General features: G+C 28.1%; 2 protein-coding genes across 2 annotated transcripts in view; both read right to left on the bottom strand.

Moving 5' to 3' along the window:
* The window catches only part of LOC149876641 (uncharacterized), a 124,070-nt gene that overhangs the window by 41,059 nt on the left and 59,208 nt on the right, over positions 1-23,803 (bottom strand). The gene's annotated exons all lie outside the window — the stretch shown is intronic.
* Positions 1,898-3,295, bottom strand: LOC149876646 (uncharacterized). The gene has a single exon (XM_090075278.1). It carries the CDS (start codon positions 3,293-3,295, stop codon positions 1,898-1,900), a length of 1,398 nt encoding a protein of 465 aa, XP_089931404.1.

Below are 23,803 nucleotides of genomic sequence, written 5' to 3'. Positions count from 1 at the left end.
TAATTTTTTGTTTTTTTTTCTTCTTAAAGATGGCGTAAGAGAAGGTAGGAAATATATTTGTTTAAATATAATTATAAAGGTGATTTACCTTCGAACTAAAATTATAAGTTTAGTTCGAAAGTAATTACACAAGTTTAAAGGTTTGTAGTGTCTTTTAAAGGACAATTGAAGAATTTTGAAACAATATTTTAAAATAAACAGTGTACAAGTAGTAAAAACTTTCAATTGCTGATAAAAAATTTAACAAAAGGTTGTAAAATGTCGATTATATAGGTTTTATTTGACTTTTTATTGTTGTCGAAATCTGTTCTTTTAATTGTAGGACAGGATTTTTTTATGTTATAGAATGTTTTATTATGATATTGAACAATTTTTTATTCTTAAATTATTATGTTACAACAATTTCTGAATCTACTAGTTTTCAGCTAAATTATAAATACTTAGCTCGATATCATTAACTTGGTTCAAATATTAATCTTTTAAATTTCCACAATAAAAGTTTGTACCTAATTATTTGAAATGTTCAAACAATGATGTAATATTTGTATTTGGGTATTCTTTATTACAATTTTTCTTCATTTTATCTCATTTTAAATTTTAAAGAGTTGTGCAACTGTTTTATAATCCTTTAGTTGAATCCAAATTTATATCTAAGTTTAGATTTTTTATAATAAATGAGAGTAATATGTCAAGTATTTTACTTTAGATGCAAGGAAATTACAAACAAGTATCATATTGGTAGGAGCCTAATGCTCATCCAATCAAATCTGCAATGTTGTTGTTTTGAATCTGATATTAACTCACTCTGAGCAATATAGTATAATATTTTAAAATCAAGTTAGCTGTGAAAAATCAATTTCAATAAACTGCTTGCATTACTTATATTTTGACAAACAACGTAAGTATGTTATTAATAAGAAACATGAAGATCATTTTTCATATGTCTTCACCGAGCATCTGCTATGCATTAAGTGTTAAGAAGAAATCAAATAATAAAGTAAGTAGAATAAAATTTATTTCAAAATTTGCATAGAGAATTTTCAACAAAGCTCAAATAAACGATCAGATTTCAAAATTTTCATTTGTAAAAAGTATAGAGAATCTTCAACAAAAGCTCAAATAAACGATCAGATTGCAAATATTGGAAAAGTCTCTCCATTGGTATAAATAAATGCCAGCAAAAAGAGAATGCAAGCAATTGTTACACAGTTTTAGCAATTGTTACACAGGTTGGTTCCATATTAAATGTGAAGGTATAGCTGATATTGAAAATGAAAACAATACTGAATGGATAAGCTCATACTGTCTTGTTTCCTTACCAGATATGCAATAAAAAACTTTAATCATCAGAAAATATGCAATTTCTTAAAAAAGATTTCGAACAGTTTTTAGCATATTGTATATATGGTTTAGGTTTAGACTATTTAAAGTTAATTATGGAGATTTATTGGGTAAACTTTTTAACGATAGAAGACTTGAGCGAGATTTGAAATCTGTCGAACAACATTGAACTTTTTTATCTAAATATATATCAGATTTTTTTTTTAGTTACTAAAACCTATATATATATATATATATATATATATATATATATATATATATATATATATATATATATATATATATATATATATATATATATATATATATATATATATATATATATATATATATATATATATGTAGTTTTTATGGAAAAATATTTTTATTTAATAAACAAGGTTACTTGAAAAAAGTATAAGATTCAAAAAAATCCCACTAAAATCCAAAATATCTCAAAAATTTATAAATAAGCTAAAAAAAGTTATTATTATTTAGCCAATGGCTTTTTCAAGTTTATTAAACTAGCAATAACAACAACTATTTCTTTAAAAACAGGTAAAAGAAGAATTGATTGCTACCTTTTTAAAATATGAATTTCTTTCATACGCTTTATTGCTTGTTCAACATAAATCCTTTCAGTGGCATTATTTGATGTATTTCTGACATCTTTGGCTGTCAACTGGTTGCCCTTAGCTGCACTTGGTGGTATGCATAATGTACATTGTTTCATAGCCAAATCTGTTTTTATTTTGAACCCTCTGTCAGCCATTACCTGATCTTTTGGTTGGAGCATGTCTAGAAAACCAGAAACACGTGCAATAAACACATCAGAGACACGTCCCCCATAAACTGGAGATATCCATGATATAACACCATTTGGTGCTATTGCAACTAAAAACTTTATAGTGCAATGATGTTTATAACTACTATATAAACAAGCTTGAACACTAAATCTACTTGGAGTTTCCATAAATACCTCAGTGCAATCTATTATAGTACGAACATTAGGAAAAAGCTTTATAAAACATTTTCGCAAAGTTGCTTTAATTTGCATTGAAGACGGCCATTTAATCAGAACACTCAGTTCTTCTGACATAAGTTTTATCCAAGTTAAAAAGATTTGGGATGCTTTTCCAGGAGATACTTGAAAGCGAAAACTTAAATCTTCTACCATAAGGCCAAGGCGAATTTTCATGAGAACTAAAAGCAACTCTTGCATTAGAGATAATTTTCTTTTGGGTCCAGTTTTATACAATTCAACTAAACTTGGATCAACATCATAATCAGGAGACAATAGTATTGCCTTTGTTAATTCAACAGAACTTGATCTTTTTCTTAATTTCAAACTTTTGTTGCTGTCATCCCAATACGTCATAACAGAAGCTTTATGTTTGAGATGATTAAAGACACTTTTAAAAACATCAGTACTCACCAAACCTGTAAAAAACTGCACATCATTTTCACGTGTCAACTGGCAGATTATCATTGGGACAGACAATAGAAATTCACTAAATGTTGCTGTTTCTTTTTCATCTGCAACCAGTAAATTCAACTCAGAATCGCCACAGTCAACACTAGAACTGCAACAACCATCTGTCAAATTAGAATTAGTTTCTTTCATAACTAAAACTTTTTTAGAATTAATAATTGAGTTTCGTGAAAATGGTACTTTTCTTTTTTTTGGTGTTATTATGGTGTTAGTAGAGACTTTTAAAAACAAAGTTGGATCAGGATTATCTTTTGTAGGTTTTCCGTCAAGGAAGTGATTTGAACAAACAAAAAAGTTTTTAAGGATAACAAAATCTTTTATACCAGTGCTAACATGATGTATCCATGCATTTCTTCTTTCTTTACATGTTGGTAAATTGTGCATTATTAAATTTCCTTCAACATTGCTATGTTTTATTATTTTGTCAGGGTATCTTTTGTCATTATTACAGACACCAACTGCACATTTGCTATGACTTGGCATTATACTACATACTAGGTATCACTTACTAAATGTTTTTATTCTAAAAAAAAGGCAATAAAAGTATATTAACTAGTTTCAAACTTATAACTAATTTTTAAAAATGAGATGATAATTCACTGTAATAAAATATATGTACTAAAGTGAATTGTTGATATAAAGTTTTTATACGTTATAGTCTGTACCATTTAAAATACTAAAAGTGTAACTTTACTGTTCAATATAAAATATATGTATAATTAAATAAAAAAATGCATAATATAATATAAAATTTAAAACCAAAGTAAAAGGCATAATATCACCTTTTCTTTTAGTTTTAAATTGTGAAGATATAATTTCAGTTATAAGTTCCATAGCAGCAAAAGCTCTTGTAACAAGTTTATCTTTTTTTCCTAATAAATTTCAACCAAAAATAGACTAATTATCTGAGTTTTTTTGACCTTAAATTAAGAAAATTTTCATACTTTTTATGTGACATTTCGCATAAAAACGGAAAGTTCAAAGTTCAACTTGCACCCCCCAAGATAATTTTTCCAAGATGGCTACGCTAACTCCGAAATCGTCTATTTCCGACGCTTTTTGCGTAGGATGCCATGTTGCAGGAGAAGGAATTCAAAAAAGAAGAAAAAAAAAGTAAAAAATGTGAAAAAGCTTATAAAAAATAAAACCAAAAAAGTTCGGCAAGGTCTGTACTCTTTTGACGGAGTAATCAATGACTAACGGAATTTTTTACAGAAGGCCAAGAAGCTTCGTAGAGTAGCTAAATAATCTATCTCAGCTAAAAATTCACCAAAAGATACTTCACTTGAGGTTTTGAATATTTTAAGTCCGCCGGACGATGCCTTGTAGACTTGCCCGAACCTCTCTAGGGAAGACCCAAAAGCACGTCGACCCTGAGTTTGCCTCCCCTTTGAGGAACGGGCGGAAAAAAAAGAAAAGTATCAGTTTAATACAAGCACGCTGGACTAGCCAGCTCGCTACACTTGATCTTAGCCATTAGGCCGAGAAGCGATGATCTTTTTTTTTTTTTTTTAAATTTTTTTTTTTTTTTCAAAAGAAGTTACAATACCTATTGAAAGTGGGTTTTCCTGTTATAGAGTTTTTTTTTTTTTTTATATATATATATATAAAAGCGTAATAAATAAATATATATAGATTTGTTTATTTACATCATATAGCTGAACAAATTTTTTTTTTTTTTTTCCCTGTAACGTTTGGTTTATGTTATTGTGATGTCATGGCCGTAGCTGTTTGGAATTTCTTTCGTGAATACTCTATGTTTTTCTGTTTACATATTTTCAGTATTAGTATTACTTGTTGTTTTTCCGTTTCGTTCTTTGTTACGTTTTTCTCTATGTGCATTCCTTTTGTTAGCAGTAGGTGGAAGTGATGAATTGCGTCTATTTTAGTCTGCCCTATTGTTATCGCGTTTCGTTCAAAGTACACGGTGTCGTAAAAGGTGTCTAAGCATATTTCGCCTATTTCGTTGTTGTCATTTTCAAGTCCCAGTAAGAAGAAGCGTTTTGTATTTTCGTGGGTTTTGTCGGGGTATATTTTGTTTAGTATGTCTATGGTGTATTTTCGTATGACTTGTGTGTTGGGGCAGTTATGGAACCAGTGTTCGTCCGTTTCGTTTACCGTGTTGCATCGTTTGTAGGTAGGAGGTATGTTTCTGTTCCATTTATGTAGTCAGTCCAGTGTTGGTAGTTTTCTGTGTATGTATTTGAATATTACATCTGCCGTTTTGTTACTTTTGTTTCTTATGTGTAGTTTAATGAATTTTTTCTCCCATGTCTGTTTGTCGATTTGGAGTCTATGTGTTGTTTTGTCTGTGTTCCACCTTTGCTACCTATGTTCCGTTTTTGTTTTTTTGTCTATCAGTAGCTTGTATATTGTTTTGGCGGTTAGTTTTGTCAGTTCTGTGGGTTTGTTGTTGATTTCTATTTTTTTGATGTATTTTTGGTGTGTGTATTGTTGCGTTTTTTTGTCTAGTTTGTTTTTCCATTTTTTTGGTATTTTGTCGAGTATGGCGTCAAGCGTCTCGTCTGTTAAGTTTAGCTGTTTGGCTGTTAGAGGTCCGGGGGAGAATACTTTGTAAATGTCTGCTATGATGGAAGTCTTTTTTGTTTCTTTGTTCGGTTTAGGAAGTGTCGGTAAGGCCTCATTCGTCAAGGGTGCTGTTTCGTAATTGCAGAGTATCTTGGCCGCCCACTTGGCCCGCTTTCGCTTTTGTTTCGATGTCAATCAGTCCTAGTCCCCCTTCTCTTATCGGTTGTAGTATCTGTTTTTTGCTTATTCTCGTTTTGGTGTTGCCCAACAAGTAGTCTGTTATTGCATTGTTGAGTCGTTTTAACGTGAAGTCGTCGGAATGCCTTAGAATCTGCGCTGTGTGCCAGAGCTTCCTCATGGCCAGCGCGTTAAGTACCAAAACTTTCCCTTTTAGGCTCAAGTTGTTTTTTCCACTTGTGAACTGTCTCGGTGGTTTTTTGGCAGATCGGTGTCCAGTTATCGTGTAGCTGGTCGTGTCCGTCTTTGTTGAAAGTTATTCCAAGGGATTTCAGTTGCGGGTCGCTCCACTTGAAGTTGAGTGGTCCTGTCCTTCTGTATGGTCTTGTCCTATCCAAATCCCTAGGCATTTTGTTCTGTTAAGTTCTGTCGCGAGTTCGAATTTTTCAGTATTGTCATGTCACACAAAAATTATATCAAAAAAATCGAAATCAACAACAAACCCCTAGAACTGACGAAACTGACTACTAAACAAATATACAAGATACTGCTAGACAAAAAAAACAAAAACATAACACAGATACAACAGATGGAATGTAGACAAAACAACAAACAGACTCGAAATTGACAAACAGACCTGAGAAAAGAAAATTTACAAAGCTACACAAAAGAAACAAAAACAACAGAGCGACAGACATAATATTCAAATACATACACAGAAAACTAAATAAACGGTCAAAATAAACGGTCTATTTATTAAAAATATCTCACCATTTGACCATTGCTATATAAGGCACTAATCTGACCATTTTTGTATATGACCTCTTTATTTCAATAATTTTTAGTAAACGGTAATTCGCTATCATTTACTAAAAATTCATTTTGTTACTCGAAATTTAATTCTCTTAAATAATGACACTAAAGGACCTCCCTTCCCCGTTTATGCCTTAATGGTGGTGAGGAGAATAGAGTTATCTTTATTAAGAACAATCAAGTTTTTGATGAAGACCTTTTACCAGAATGATAAAAAGTAAAACAATGATTGACATGTATAAGAATTTTTTCATTTTAATATGTATAAGAATTTATTTTCCCTCAAAAGTGTTACAAATGCAAACTAAGCTAATTAATTAGTTAAACACCTTATAAAACTTAAGTAATTCGATACTTGACAAATGCGCAAAACTACAATATTCACCCCCCCCCCCTCCGTTTAAAAAGATCCCCTAAGTTACGTACCACAAATTATTAGGCATAAATTAGAGAAAATTTAAAAAAAATTGAACTAATTGCATATATTTATATCATTTTAACTGACAAAAATTTACAATTAAAGGTAATCAGGTTTTTTTTATAAATCGTATTAATGCGTCAATCGTAAATCTTAAAGAAAGAAAAAAACAAAAAGGAATTATGATACAATGTCAAAAAACACAAAAAAAAAATAACTGAAAATCACTGCATAAAAACTGAAAATCAATTTACCTATTTATAGTAACCTATTTTGACATGCCAGTTAATATAAAAATTTATCGAAAATGTAACTGTAAAATCTGTTTCGAAGTACAAAAAGTTTAACAATACTAATATATAAAAAAAAATTTTCGAAATGAAAATTTAAAGACTGTAAAGTAAGAACATAAGAAAATATAACATTATTTATGTAACACTTTTACCTACCATACCTTGAATGAGATGTTTATCAATTTTGAAAAACAAACTATAAAATGCTCTAGTTCTTAAACATGCTATATATAGTTGACCATGAGAGAAACACGGTTTTTTGAGATATACCCCAACTCTATCAAATGTTTGACCTTGACTTTTATTGTCATTGAATAAGCCAATCTGACAGGAAACTCTTGACGCTTCAGAACAAAAGGTAAATTAGAACCTGATGGAGCCAACTGATTCGAGGTACAAAAACCCGTTTACCACCAGAAACAAACCCTCTGCATTGTCAAAACCTCTGCAACCCTCTGTCAAACTTTCATTCGAATACCATTGCATAACCAAGCTTTGAGATCTAAATTTCTAAGTAGGATAATTACACAACCAATTTTCAATTTTAAACAATTAGGTGGCATACCTGAAGGAGTTAAGCTGTTCAAAAACTCAACAGGAACGTTATTTCTTTCAGTAAGGTCATCAGTATCAATTTGATCAGCACTTAAATAAATTTTGACTTCACCCGGCAGACATTCAAGCACTTCTTCACTGAGGACATTTTATACACAATTCTACTATTTCAGCTGGATGTCCTCTTTTCACAACAGGCAGAATTTGCCTAAAGTCACCACCAAAAAGAATGATTTTTCCTCCGAACGGAAAGTTGTTGTTGCAAATATCTTTTAACCTATCAAATTTAATTGTTTACATGTTGATGCAAGACACTATACTGCTTGCTTCTCAGTTTGTTTTGGTTATTTCTGATGAAAGCATGGCGCTTGCCTTCAATTTTAACATACACATCAATAGTATATTGCTGAAACAGTTTTTTGCCATAAAAGAGTGAAGAAAAAAATTGTCTAACTGAAAGTTTATAATTGTAATACTGAGATAACGTAACATGATATCTAACCAATGTAGCACATTCAGGGTTGCGAACCAATTGATTATGGCAACCAGCATCACCCCTTTGAAAAAATAGAGGATAAACCATAGGATCTAAGTTGGCAGAGATACTTGATATAGTTTTAAGAGTATGACCTCTTGGGTAAATAACAACTTCCCTGGAAGCAGCTGTTGTACCAACTATAATAAATGTGTTTAAATAAGTTTATAAGGTTATATATATACCTTATATGCATACTTAAACACATTTTTAAAACAATTATATAACACATATTAACACATACACAAACAATAAAAAAGCACTTTACATTGTTATAAAAACACATTGATAAAACAATTATAAGGCACTTATTACCACATACATATCAAAAAAGCATATATGCAAACAATAAACATCAGTAAACAAAAATTTTAAAAATGACTCAAGAAAACTTAAAAAGATTCAAAGTAAACTAAATATATATTTAGAAACAATACTCTTTACCTACTTTTTTTAAATTTTTTATAAGAACTGCAATCTTTATAAAAAAATTTGACCTTTACATACAATAACATGTGACATGCCATGTCAGTGTCGGCACAAAATTTTATTTTATTTTTCTAAATTTTCTAAAAAAGAACAAAAATAGTTTTTAGCATCACAGAAATTTCAAAGTAGTAATAACCATTTTATGAAGATAGCAATAGTATAACTTTAAATAACATCCATACCCCTACTTTCCTTCTAAAATATAAAATAATAAAAATTAAACTGCTAAAAGAAAAACTAAAACAAACAAAATATAAACGATTTAAAAAATTAAAATCCTTTCTACTTTATCTAATAAAAATTTAAATCCTTTCTACTTTATCTAATAAAAATATATATATAACTATTTCATATACTTACTTCAATTATAATATGATCTTAACGATGATTATTTATCTTAATATGATTCTTTATGTAATATATCTAAACTGATAATTAAATTCCAAAAGGAAAAAAGTTTTAACTCCTTTAAAAGATCTTTCTCCAATTACCGCGTGCATTTACAGAACGCGCTTTTTCAAAGCCAACGATAACAGTAAAATAAATAAAAAAATATATAAGTTGTAAGTATTTTTTTAAACAACATTCTCTTTAAAAATATACCTCAAACCTTCAAAATTTATACTTTAGATTAAAAATAAATTTTTTTGGTCGTTAAATGTTTTGTTCCAAGACTTTTGGCCACCGCTGTAGAACTGCTCATACAGAAACTGAGGCTTTAGCTTATTACCTTGCAACTTGTGGGGGAGCAGACTTTGAACAAAAGTTATGACAAGTAAAACACTTGCTAAATCTGTGGCAATTAGGCAACGTAGTTGAAATTACATCAGTTCATTCAACTAATAATATTCTGTCAGATTTAAAGTTATCATCTTCCAAGGATGAATATGACCAGAAAATAGTAATTCAAAACACAAAAGAAATACAGCTGCGGACAAAACTACGTAAACAATTGCAAATAGTTTTTTTTAATGAAATTTTCAATGTCTTAAAATAAGTTTATAGTTTAATACTATATATGGTTGGATAGAGCGTTTTTTGCTCTATAAGACTGTGTAAAGTGTATTCTCTAATAATTTGTTTAAAATTACACATATCTAAATGTTCAAAAAGCATCAAATATTTTGCGCGACAAAACCACGTGAACGATTATACAAACGTAAAAGAATAATTTTACTAACATCAACAAATAATAGATTCTAAAAAAAAACAAACATTAATATTTAGTTGCATAGCCTTTAGAATCGATAACGGCCTTGCACCGTCTTGGCATAGATTCTACAAGAGTTTCTAGTAACTGTTTTGGTAATGCCTCCCATTCATACTGTACGGCTCGAAAAAGTTCATCCGGTTTTTGAAATTTGCGACCACCCAAGCGTCGCTCAACTTCAATCCATAAATTTTCGATTGGATTTAAGTCGGGAGATTGGGCAGGCCACTTCTAAACCGTTATGCTATTATTCATGAGCCAATTTTTTACAGTCAAAGCTGTATGTTTAGGGTCATTATCAAGTTGATAAACCCAATTGTGAGGCATTTTTTCTAAAGCGTGTGGCAACATTTGATTAGATAATATTTCCCTGCACTGTAGTTGGTCCATTATACCGTTTACACGGTACGACGGACCGATTCCAGCCCAGGAGAAACACCCCCAAACCATTATATTGCCACCCCCAAATTTTACAGTTCCTATTGTATACTCTAACATAACCTCGACCGTCGCTGCAAACCATGTTAAATTTACTTTCATCCGACCACAAAACTGTTTTCCAATTTTCAACCGTCCAGTGTAAGTGATCTTTAGCAAACTGTAGGCGATCTTTGACGTGCCTGGGCTTAAGGAATGGTTTCTTTGCAGGTCTGCGCCCATAAAGACCTCCTTCGTTTAAACGCCTTTGAATCGTTCGTGTGCTTACGTTTTCCATGCCTGTTTGCAGACGAGTTTCAGAGATTTTTCCATGCCTGTTTACAGACGATTCTCAAGAGATTTTCGCACAATTTTTCGATCAGTACTAAAAAATAAAATGTTAAACATTAAAATTAACATTAATATTATTAAGATTAAATATTTAAAAAAATAAAATTAAAGGAATATTACCGCTTATCCGTAATACGTGGACGACCACCTTTCTTAACGATCTTTTTGCTCTTTTCTCGGTGTTTAATTTTATGTATTCCACCTTTTGACATCTGCACATGAGCTGCAATTTGCCCAATGGACCATTTTTCTTCTTTGCGCAAACGCAAAACCAAGCTTTCAATTTTTGAATCAGTTTGACGAACCATTATAGTTTAATTTTTTTAATTTTTTGATGTTAAACAGAATAATCTTGAGAAATTTAAATGATTGTAAGTTCTTAGAATACCAAAACCACATGAACGATTTTTAAAAGCACTGATTTCGATGTGAATATAATATAATTTGCATCAAAAATGACGCTTTTATAAATCGTTCACGTGGTTTTGTCGCGCAAAATATTTGATGCTTTTTGAACATTTAGATATGTTTAATTTTAAACAAATTATTAGAGAATACACTTTACACAGTCTTATAGAGCAAAAAACGCTCTATCTAACCATATATAGTATTAAACTATAAACTTATTTTAAGACATTGAAAATTTCATTAAAAAAAACTATTTGCAATCGTTCACGTAGTTTTGTCTGCAGCTGTACTGAAAGAAATATATTTCATTTTATTCACACAACATCAGGTTTAACATCAGAATTTATTAAACAATCAGATAAAAATAACTATGTAATACCTGAAATAGGATCTTCTTTAAGAGTGCCAGCTGTCATAAGATCGAAAGGACGGCCAAGAGGTAGAAAGCCATGGAACTCTTTCACATTGTGACCTTCAATGTCAAAACAAATAGCTAAATCAAGAAAGCAAGCAAAATCAGTAACAATCAATGTGACAAACGTTTCTGATGTTCTGACATTGATATAAATGCAGCACAAGCCATTTTAAATAACCAGTTTTCAATATAGGGATTACAGGACACTTTATTGGGACAAACTTTAACATATGATATAATGTCACATGAACTGATTCAAATCTTGCATGATGGTAGCCTATATTGGTTGCTAGCTAGCTCTTTGACCTGTTCCCCTGGGCAAATTAAAATATATGACTCAATGAAGTCAGAAACACCTTCAATGGAAATTAAAATGCAAATTGCATCACTTTTATGCTGTCCACTAAATAAGATATGTTGTGAATACGAACCTTGTCACCAACAAGTTGGATCAATCGATTGTGGCTTATTTGCCATTGCATTTGCTTTAGATTTATGCATGTGTGTTGATGTTAGTACCATATCATATGATCAGAATACCATGAGAAAACATTTGTATGATTGTCTGCAAAGCAACTACTCTACCCCTTTTCCACGTTGTGAAAAAAGTGTAGCTGTGCATATAGGAAATAGGTCTTTGAAAAGTTTATCCGTTTTTTCTATGTGTTGTGCTTGTCGCTTACCTGATAATGGTGAAGAAAAAATGGTACAGTGAAATGAATGCATGGAGTGGTATCACATGTCTTGTGAGTCAGTACACAACGCCGTTTTGGCATCAAAAAAAATTTTGAAATGTTCAAGATGCATTTTTTGAAATTATATTTTATATATCTTCTGTGATAATATTATGATTAAGATTTAATGTAAGATTAAAAATTTAATCCTGTCTTTTTAATCTTAATCCTGATGTATTATATTTTTTACATTATATTTTTTGTTGTATTTATTATCTGTTGCAATATTTGTTAAAATGGTAGTGTATTGACTTTTTGTCATCCATAAGCATACATTTGCTTTTTTGTTTTCTTTTACATTTTGTGACTATGTAGTAAAATGTTTTTTAGTTTTGTCTATGGTGTGACCATATGAAATGACCAATTCATTTATTAATGATATTTTATTGTAATATATTTTTTCAAACCTTTTAAAATAAAACAGAGTGTGCATTTTATTTTATACTCTATTCTGGTTCTTTTTAGACCCACATTATATTACTTTTGGAGAGAAAACAATTCTCTAATTATGCGGGGTGTTAGCTTAGCCCAACGACCAGCATTGGAAAAAATGGCAAAGAGTATACCTCAGAATTCCCTTTTGTTTAAATTTACCAAAATTCATTGACCTTTTTTTTTTTTGTACTAATAGAACGATTTCATCATAAATTTCCAATATTTGGCAAAATCACAGTATAAGCATATTCCTGGCTAACACCTTGAATAAGAGCTACTCAGGTGATTTAAGGCCAGTCCAAATTTTTATGGTAGTTCGTCCTACCTTCTACAACTCCTTTTTAAAAAAAACTGTTTTTGAAAAATTGTTGTCTAAGCTGAATAATACTTGGCAAAAGTTGGGCTAAGTTAAAAAAAATATTATTGACAAAAATATGGTGGATGACGCATATTGTCCTTAAACATAAAGATGAATGTTACAAAAAATAAAGGTTTAAATTGTTGAGCACAACTTTTCTAGTTATCTAAAAGCTAAAAGACATCGATATTGATTTATACTGTTTTTTCATACTTTGATTCAGAAGATAAGGTAGAAAATCCGACAATTAATAGTTTCTTTTCAACGACGTACAATGAAGTGTCGAGAACTCGGTAATACTTAGCGATATTGTTTTGAAAGGCTTTTAGATGACCGCATAAACAGAATGGTTTCTGTCGGTGGAAGTTATTCGTAATAAACAAAATAGAGCGTGTGGTCACCATATATACATATAAATATACATATTCACATGTATATAGAGTGTTAATACAATTTATTATTTTTAATTGGTATTTAGAATTAAATAAATTTGGTTAATAAGTTTGCTCATTTGTTTTTATAATTTTTTAAAAGGTACTTATTTTTATGTCTGCATTTAGAAATAAGTTCAGTTTTTTTTATTTAGTAAATTTTCTTGATGTAAATAAGTAATAATTTCAAACTTTTTTGTTAACAAAACATACATTTTTGAGATATGTTATTATAGGTAGGCGCAGTTTTTAGAATAGACCAGTTTAGTTTAAAGTTAATATTTTTTTCTTTTAGTTGCCAAATATATTTTGACAGCATAGTCTCTTTTGAGTACTTTTCATGATTTTTTTTTATTTTTTAATGTAGCTGATGGAACTTTCTGGTCAAAGAAATCAATTACCATTTTACAATGCTTACTATATAACTAAAAAAAAATTATTCACAAGTATATTTTATAATTATATAGAAATGTGATTTATTTTACTAAAGGAGGATGGATCCTGCTTAAATACAACACATTGAAATTTGACAGATGGCATGTTTAATTTGTATAGTAAAGATAAATAAAACTGGAGAAAATGAAAAAAAAGAAAATGTTTGTTTAACTAGAATGAAAATAATGCGAGAAAGAAAAAGATCTAGATTGAAAATAAATAAATTAATAAAATCAGCAGTAGTGTTTAGTAGACTGTTGACACAACGATTTTAACCGATTTGTTTGGAAGAAATAGAAATCGATTTATTAAATTCTTTTGTAGTAAAATTATTATTATTCGAAATACATTATATATCAATGACAACAAATGCATGGTCATTAGTTGAATTAACAAGTAACTTACATAAATTTGTTAAAAGCAGCTAAATAAGTTTAAAGATTATGGCAATTGTCGAATGTTTATATACATCAAAATGAATTGGAAAAACCTTTGAGACTGGTTTTAAAAACATCCTTTGTGCTATTATTGGAGTAATAATTTATATTCTAGTAATAAAGTTTTGTTAAACAGGATATGATTTGTATTGATTATCATTATTTAATTTATCATAATATTTTATTCATTTTGTTTTAACAATAATCATCCAGTCAATTGATTTATTAATTTTTGTTTGTTTAGATATTATCTAGATTTTCAAGATATTGTTTAGATATTACATACATACATATATATATATATATATATATATATATATATATATATATATATATATATATATATATATATATATATATATATATATATATATATATAAGAGCAGTTTACGTCTACACGAAATGTGAAAGTTTGCTATATTAGGTCTACATATAACTAAGGGCGACATATTTCGTGTAGACCTTAATTCAAGCATAATTTTTATGACTAATTTTTTTTAGCTGATACTTTTTTCACAACCCGTGTGGTTTTCTTTGATCATTTATAGAGTTTCCATTTAACATTTTTACTTTTTATTTAAAATTTCGCTAAAAATCAGCGTTTTATTATTAAGCATGAATACCGTACAAATCCGTAAAAGTGAAGATTAGGCCTACACGAATATTTTTAACAATTATTTATGTTATTTAAGTCTATATCAAAAATATAAAAACTGTTTAATAAAGACTTTTAGAATACTTATTTAAAAAATATTTTGTTTTGTCTTGAAAACGAGTGTTTATCGAAATAAACAAGATATACATTTTCTTACGCCAAAAAAAATTCAATTTGGCACGGAATCGAAGTTACGTCATTTTATAATTTAAAAGTAATGCGTAGATTTTTAAGTAAGGAAAATCTTTTTTAAATTAGTTTTTTTAAACAATATTATGCTATATCAATGTAAACAATATTAATTATACCAATTCAATAATTATCATGGTTTCTATATAAATCTATCCACATCATCATAGTTTCTTTACATTTTTACCGCGCTTCACAAGAAATGATGCTTGCAATCGACACTTCCTTGTATACTTACAAAACTGTGTTTAACTTAACACCAACCTGTTATTTCTCAACAAACTAATGCAATAACTTCATCCAATGCTACATATTTGTTCTATTGTACTTCAATAGGAATATAAAGCTGCGATATCGATAATATTTTGCAATGATGTCGCCTTAAACTGCATTTAATTTCGAATACTTCAAATTTGAGATTAGGCTACTAATATACATTTGATTAGATAGTCGAAATTTTTGATGAATGAAAAGTAATATATAAACAAAACATGATGAATAATAGATAAATTACAATAGGAATAAATAATAAATATAGAATAAATACATTGAATATTCTATATAAAAATAAATGCACAATATGCAAAATGGTAAGAACTATAAATTTATAAAATACGGCATATGTATGCAAATCATAATGTATACATGATGTATATCGTCAATACAAATCAAATAAATATATATATATTACGAATATAAAACAATTAAAAAAAAAAAATGTTTAAAATTGGAGACAAGGTCAACATGGAACTAACAAATATTTTACAGCGTGTCGCCTTTAACTGCATATATACTTTCGAGTACTTAAAAATGGAGACAAGGTCTACACGGAACTAACAAATATTTTACAGCGTGTCGCCTTAAACTGCATATATACTTTCGAGAATCTAATTTTGCAGATTAGGTCTACACGAAATCATTTGAACAACTTACATACTTTCAAGTAATTATTTGAAAGAAAGAAAAGATAAAGTATAAATAAAATACAATAAACAATAAATAAAGTATAATAAATAAAGTATAATAAATAAAGTATAATAAATACATATAACAAATGATAAATATAGTAAATGATAAAAAAATATGATAAAAACTCAAAGAAAAATAATATAATGTAGAAATATATAATAAATATGCCATATATAAAAAAATTATTTTGTGAATTAAATTAGAAGCAAATAAATATACTATATGCTATATATTATAGACACAAATCAATTAAAAATGTATATTACGAACATAAAACAATTTTAAAAAAAAAAGTTTAAAATTGAAGATTAGGGGTGGAATGCAAGAACCGAACTTGAGACAAGTTCGACTTGAAATCTCAAGTTCGACTTTGTCAAGTCAGACTTGAAAAATTGACTTGAGCGAATGCGTAAACGAGACTTGAAAATTTCAAGTTCGTCCTTGAGAAAGTCGAACTTGAAAAATAGTCGAGGCGTTGAATTTAGGGCGTTTATCGGAAAATGCACTTCGCAACCAATAGCGGTAATGGATTTTTTTTTACGGGAAAAACCTTTTACTGAAACAAATTCCGTGTAATGATATTTGTATAATATACAATTAAATAAAAAGTTAATAACAGTAAAAAAAAAAAAAGTTCTTGCTATGCATTTTTTATCAGAAAAATAAATTCATCTTGGCACTTTCAGTTCCAAATCCTAAGTTGTTGGTAAACAACGGTTGGTCATATGTACCACTTAAGTGATCAAGACAATTTCTCTTGATTTCTCCATTTTAACAGATTCCATTTGAATTAAAATACATGCAAATGTTCTAGAAAATGCAGAATCTTATTTTGAAGCTTTTTGGGGATGATACTATACTACAATGTATTTTTATTTATCTTTTTACTAATACTTTAATGAAAATAATGGTTTTTTTTTTACAAATACTGAGAAAACTATTTTAAATAAAATTAGCTTTCTCAATGCTAATACTACATAATACTATGTGTGTGTGTGTATATATATATATATATATACACACACACACACACATAGTATTATGTAGTATTAGTATTGAGAAAACTAATTTAGCTTTATATAAAATCAAATGTGAAAAACAATTTCTTTTTTTTTTTAGATACTTTTTTAAATTTGTGTTTTTGTTTTCTAAATGAAGTTTTATACATGAGCATCATAAGATTTTTTACTATAACAGGTTCTACAAATGGCTGTCTTAGGCACACCAACCTTTTTCTCTACAAAATGTTTTACAGAATTCATATGTTTTTGAGATTGACATATTGGATGTGAGGGACTATTTTAGGAGATATTTGATTAAGTCTTAATGGTAACCTCTATAATTACTGGTGATGAAATTCCTGAATCCACTTTTTCTCTTAGATAAAATAAAAAATTTGTATTGAGAGAATTCGTATTTATTGAAGTTCATCTATTAATATATATATATATATATATATATATATATATATATATATATATATATATATATATATATATATATATATATATATATATATATATATATATATATAAGAGCAGTTTACGTCTACACGAAATGTGAAAGTTTGCTATATTAGGTGTACATATAACTAAGGGCGACATATTTCGTGTAGACCTTAATTCAAGCATAATTTTTATGACTAATTTTTTTTAGCTGATACTTTTTTCACAACCCGTGTGGTTTTCTTTGATCATTTATAGAGTTTCCATTTAACATTTTTACTTTTTATTTAAAATTTCGCTAAAAATCAGCGTTTTATTATTAAGCATGAATACCGTACAAATCCGTAAAAGTGAAGATTAGGCCTACACGAATATTTTTAACAATTATTTATGTTATTTAAGTCTATATCAAAAATATAAAAACTGTTTAATAAAGACTTTTAGAATACTTATTTAAAAAATATTTTGTTTTGTCTTGAAAACGAGTGTTTATCGAAATAAACAAGATATACATTTTCTTACGCCAAAAAAAATTCAATTTGGCACGGAATCGAAGTTACGTCATTTTATAATTTAAAAGTAATGCGTAGATTTTTAAGTAATGAAAATCTTTTTTAAATTAGTTTTTTTAAACAATATTATGTTATATCAATGTATACAATATTAGTTATACCAATTTAATAAATATCAAGGTTTCTATATAAATCTATCCACATCATCATAGTTTCTTTACATTTTTACCGCGCTTCACAAGAAATGATGCTTGCAACGGACACTTCCTTGTATACGTACAAAACTGTGTTTAAGTTAACACCAATCTGTTATTTCTCAACAAACTAATGCAATAACTTCATCCAATGCTACATTTTTGTTCTATTGTACTTCAATAGGAATATAAAGCTGCGATATCGATAATATTTTGCAATGATATCGCCTTAAACTGCATATAATATCGAATACTTCAAATTTGAGAATAGGCTACTAATATACATTCGATTAGATAGTCGAAATTTTTGATGAATGAAAAGTAATACATAAATAAAACATGATGAATAATAGATAAATTATAATAGGAATAAAAAATAAATATAGAATAAATATATGGAATATACTATATCAAAATAAATGCACAGTATGCAAAATGGTAATAAGTATCAATTTATAAAATACGATATATGTATGCAAATCATAATGAATACATGATGTATATCGTCAATACAAATCAAATAAATATATATTACGAATATAAAACAATTAAAAAAAAAATGTTTAAAATTGGAGATTAGGTCTACACGGAACTAACAATATTTTACAGCGTGTCGCCTTAAACTGCATATATACTTTCGAGTACTTAAAAACGGAGATAAGGTCTACACGAATTTTATACATTTTACAGCGTGTCGCCTTAAACTGCATATATACTTTTGAGTATCTAATATTGCAGATTAGGTCTACACGAAATCATTTGAACAACTTACATACTTTCAAGTAATTATTTGAAAGAAACAAAAGAAAAAGTATAAGTAAAATACAATAAACGATAAATAAAGTGTAATAAATAAAGTATGATAAATACATATAACAAATGATAAATAAAGTAAATGATAAAAAAATATGATGAAAACTCAAAGAAAAATAGTATTATATAGGAGTATACAATAAATGTACCATATAAAAAAGTATATTTTTCTGAATTAAATTAAAAGCAAATAAATATACTATATGCTATATATTATAGACACAAGTTAAATAAAAATGTATATTACGAACATAAAACAATTTAAAATAAAAAAAGTTTAAAATTGAAGATTAGGTCTACACGGAACTAACAATATTTTACAGCGTGTCGCCTTAAACTGCATATATACTTTCGAGTACTTAAAAACGGAGATAAGGTCTACACGAATTTTATACATTTTACAGCGTGTCGCCTTAAACTGCATATATACTTTCGAGTATCTAATATTGCAGATTAGGTCTACACGAAATCAATTGAACCACTTATATATTTTCAAGTAATTATTCGAAAGAAATAAAAGATAAAGTATAAATAAAATACAATAAACAATATATAAAGTTAGGATGGCCTTCGATTTTTTTCAAAAAAACGGGAAAATTGGCAAAAATACGGGATTTTTGCTAAAAATACGGGACATTAGCTAAAAAAATTTTATTGTAAATATATTGAAGCAAAATGTAGTTTTTGATTTGTTTTTTAAAATGTTTTAAATTTTGTAGTTATTTTTAAAAAGTTCCTCATAATTTTCAGATATAATTTATTTCTTAATGAATGACAAAAGTGCGTTTTAGTAAAAAAAGTTTAGAAGGCAATCTCAAGTACGACGTTATTGTGCTGCAAAAAATGTATTTTTGTTTAATTCAAAATTTAATTTAATGGCTGAGAAACTCAATAATAACTGTGAGATATTTTTTCAAATAAATCAAGTTTTAAAAAATAAATTTACTTTTACTTTAAATATTTTTCTTTTGAAATAACATTATTAAGGAAGGAAACATTTTCCTTAATTAGATTATGAAAATGTAAGCATTTTAAGTTAGATTTGTAATTAATTGTTGTCAATGAATCAATTGTCTAATATCAAGTCGATTTTTACATTTGATACTTTGATACAACATCAAAACTGTTCCTTGACTAATTTATTTGATGAAAACATTTTTTTAGTAAGACAAAAGAAGTTTAATTTATAAAACAAGATTTTGATTTAATATTTAAAAATAAAATGACAAATTTAGTTTTTCAAATAGAAATATTCGACGACATCATTATTTGCAAATTGTTTTAAAAAAGACGTTAAAATTTTCATTAAAAAATCAAAAGTGAAGTTTGTACTAAATAATTCAAAAATGCGGGACAAATGTGGTCAAATAAAGGACACGGGACATTTTGTAAAAATACGAGACTGTCCTGGCTAAATACTGTGAGGAAGCTAATTCTAAGTAAAACAAGATGTCGTTAATAAAAATAAAACCACCTATAGCCATTAATTAATATTTTACACAATAGCGAATAAAAAATGAAAAGACGCCAACACCCGAAGCATTGGAACCAATATAAAAAGGGAGATACAAAACAGAAGAATAGGTTGGAGTAGGAATCAGAGAAGAATTAGTTGGATTTAGTCGGTAAATGAGAGTCAGTCAGTGGTCAGTCAGGAGTTAGTTAAGAGATACGAATGGAGGGGATACAAGATTCAACTTCAAGAATTACGAAGAAAAGAGATGGTACAAAGTTTTAGGTTCTTCGGAATATAAGTAGACCGGAGAATTGATTTTATAAAAGGAGTTTAGAAGAATTAGTATTTATATAATGTTAAAGTGTAGAGATTTCAATAACGATTACGGTATATTAAAGAAAAAGGACTGTTATTATTAGAGTTAAAACAAAAGTTTGCACGTAAAGAAAAGTACGCGTGTTAACAAGAATAAGTCAGAATGCTACATAGAACCAGGAGGCTTCCCCATACCCCCACACATTTTTAACCCGAACCTCCTAACCTATGCGAAATACCAAAACCCCATCCCCATTCCCTGAAATATACCCATAAGTAAATTATAAAAAGCCCCACCTCACAATACTCCCAGATGGCCACCCTAAATAATGTGTAATAAATAAAGTATAATAAATACAAATATAATAAATGATAAATAAATATAAGGAAAACTCAATTAAAAATCTAATATAGAAATATATAATAAATATACTATATATATGAGCAAGCATATTTTATGGATTAAGTTAGATGTAAATAAATATACCAAATGCTATATATTATAATTACTAATGAAATAAAGATATACAATCCGAATATAATACAATAAAAAAATAATGTTTAAAATTGGAGATAAGATCTACACGGAACTAACAATATTTTACAGCGTGTCGCCTAAAACTGCATATATACTTTCGAGTACTTAAAAATAGAGATAAGGTCTACACGAATTTTGTAAATTTTTACACGGTGTTGTCTTCAAAGGCATATACACTTTTGAGCAATTGAAATTGGAGATTAACGTCACACAATATAAATAAAATTTTAAAGCGACTCGTCCTTAAATTGCATATATATTTTGAGTGTTTTAAGTTGCAGATAAGGGCTACACCAAATGAGTTTGTAATATCCTACAGCGATAATCGAAATAATTTCTTAGCTGACTTTAAGTAAGAAATGATAAAATCAATGTAAATTTAAAGAATCACGCATATTAACAAACGAAACAAAACTACATGAAAAACTCATCGAAAACAAAGACATTTTCATATGCTAGGTTTTATGTGGAAAACTGAATCAGAGCTAAGGCTAATCTCATTAGATAAATGGTGGATCCGAAATGTATTCAGACTTACTAGTTATATTTAAACAATGTGCTTAATTTCATTTTAAAAAGTTGTTCAGAATGGGATTATTAATGGATAGTGATTAAAATAAAACTTGCATTGGTTTTTATTTAAACAGTGTAGCAATAAGTAACATAATGGTATAGCTAATATAATGGTATTAGAAATATGCTCACAATTTAAATTTTTGAAAATTTTTTACTATTAATTATATTTATAATGATGATGGGATTTATTTAACTGTTCTATTTTTTAATGGTGTTCTAAAAATTTTCAAACTGCTAAACATTTTATAAAATTCCACTCTAAAGTAGCTAGCTACTTAAAAAAATAACTAATAAAAAAAATATCGTTGTTATTGTAAAGGAAGGAAACTTAATCATAATGAGATTTCAAAAAAAAAAAAACTTTATAAGAATGAAATTATCTTTTGAAGTTTTATTGAAACACTTTTGTAATAATTTGTTCCGATAAGATATTTATGTTCCAATTTTCATTATTAATCTGTATTTTTTTAGAAGAGTATAGTTTATTTTTTTAGTAGTAATCTGGGCTCTGATGTACAATGATGCAATAAAAGATGATACTGAATTTCAGTAATGCAATTACAGATGACAAAGAAAAGGCTATTTCGTTAATTTATTATTATATACAAAAAATAGTGTGATTTCGGTGAACAAGTTATTAACGGCGTCTTTTTTTATAAATAATATCCGTTTGCAAATATTATTTAATTTAAATTGGTACAAATATGTGCAGAAAGTGTTTTTAGACTCCAAATGTAGAAAGTCTATAACGAAACAAAATCCCGACAAATTTCAAACGAAAACTTTTCTTATAAGTCAAGTTAAAAAATCTATAATTTCCAATAAGAAAGGACAATTTATAATTTTCAAAAACAAGTGACGAGAATTACACAAAAGTATTCTTTAATGCGAAAAAAAAATTTTAAACTTAATCATGAAGATGTTGTCAACCTGTTTCAGAAATTTGCAATACTTAAGGCGCAACTGTTGCACTTAGTATTCAATACATAAATGTTACTTAATATATATTGGAATTACACCTCGGTAAAAAATATTCTAGAGAAAGAAAGCGTTTTAGACAATTTAGTGAAACATGGAAAACTTATTTTCAGAAGCTATTTCATAAGGGATAGTATTTCAGTTTTTTAGTTGAATACATTTTGAATAGATTTGAATTACAATGTAGTAGCAGCTGCATTATAAAAAAAAAATCTGTTCTAATAAAGAAAAATCAATAAAGCTATCATTTAATTTTTATCAAGAAAAATTTAGAAAGTAAAGCAGAATGTCAAGCTTGAAATTATGCTGTGGATAAAAATGTAATATCAAATGTAAAAACAAGGCGTTCAGTTGAACATAACAACTTTAACTCTCTCTCTCTCTCATGAGTTCTTCAATAGATTTAGATAAATTGCGCGTTCAAATGAACAAACCCAGAAACGTCGCATATTTATGATAAATGAGTTTTTTATATTTAAATTTTACTTTTCACAATAAAAAAAACTAAGTTTTGTTTTGTTTGTAGCCGTAATAGTTTAAATGAATACTTTTGTACATTTAGCTATGCTAAATTTTTTTCAATATTCCATCAGAATTGATTACAGCGGCTTCCGCACATGGAGATTTCCAGATTTATTAAAATTTTATTTTTACGAGAAGCTAATTTCCTCTTACAGAAGTTTTTACTTATATATAGAAAAAGCTAACTATCAATTCCAGGATTTTATTTGCTTCTGTATAAGCAACTATGCCTTTTCTTGTCGCGCTCCAACTTCTATGAGTATTATTATTTAAGTAATGCTTTCATTTTCTCCCAACCTGCCCCGTGTTTTAAAACAATCAAAAAATGAGAGTGTAAATGATAAGCTGAATGGCGAAACATAGAGTTCAAACGAAAATAGAGTTCACGC

Source organism: Hydra viridissima, unplaced genomic scaffold (genome assembly GCF_058129835.1).
Source record: "Hydra viridissima isolate aposymbiotic clone 2 unplaced genomic scaffold, HvirCarnegie_v1 scaffold_19, whole genome shotgun sequence".
NCBI classification, from domain to species: Eukaryota; Metazoa; Cnidaria; class Hydrozoa; order Anthoathecata; family Hydridae; genus Hydra; species Hydra viridissima.
This window is presented reverse-complemented; position numbering and strand designations above follow the sequence as displayed.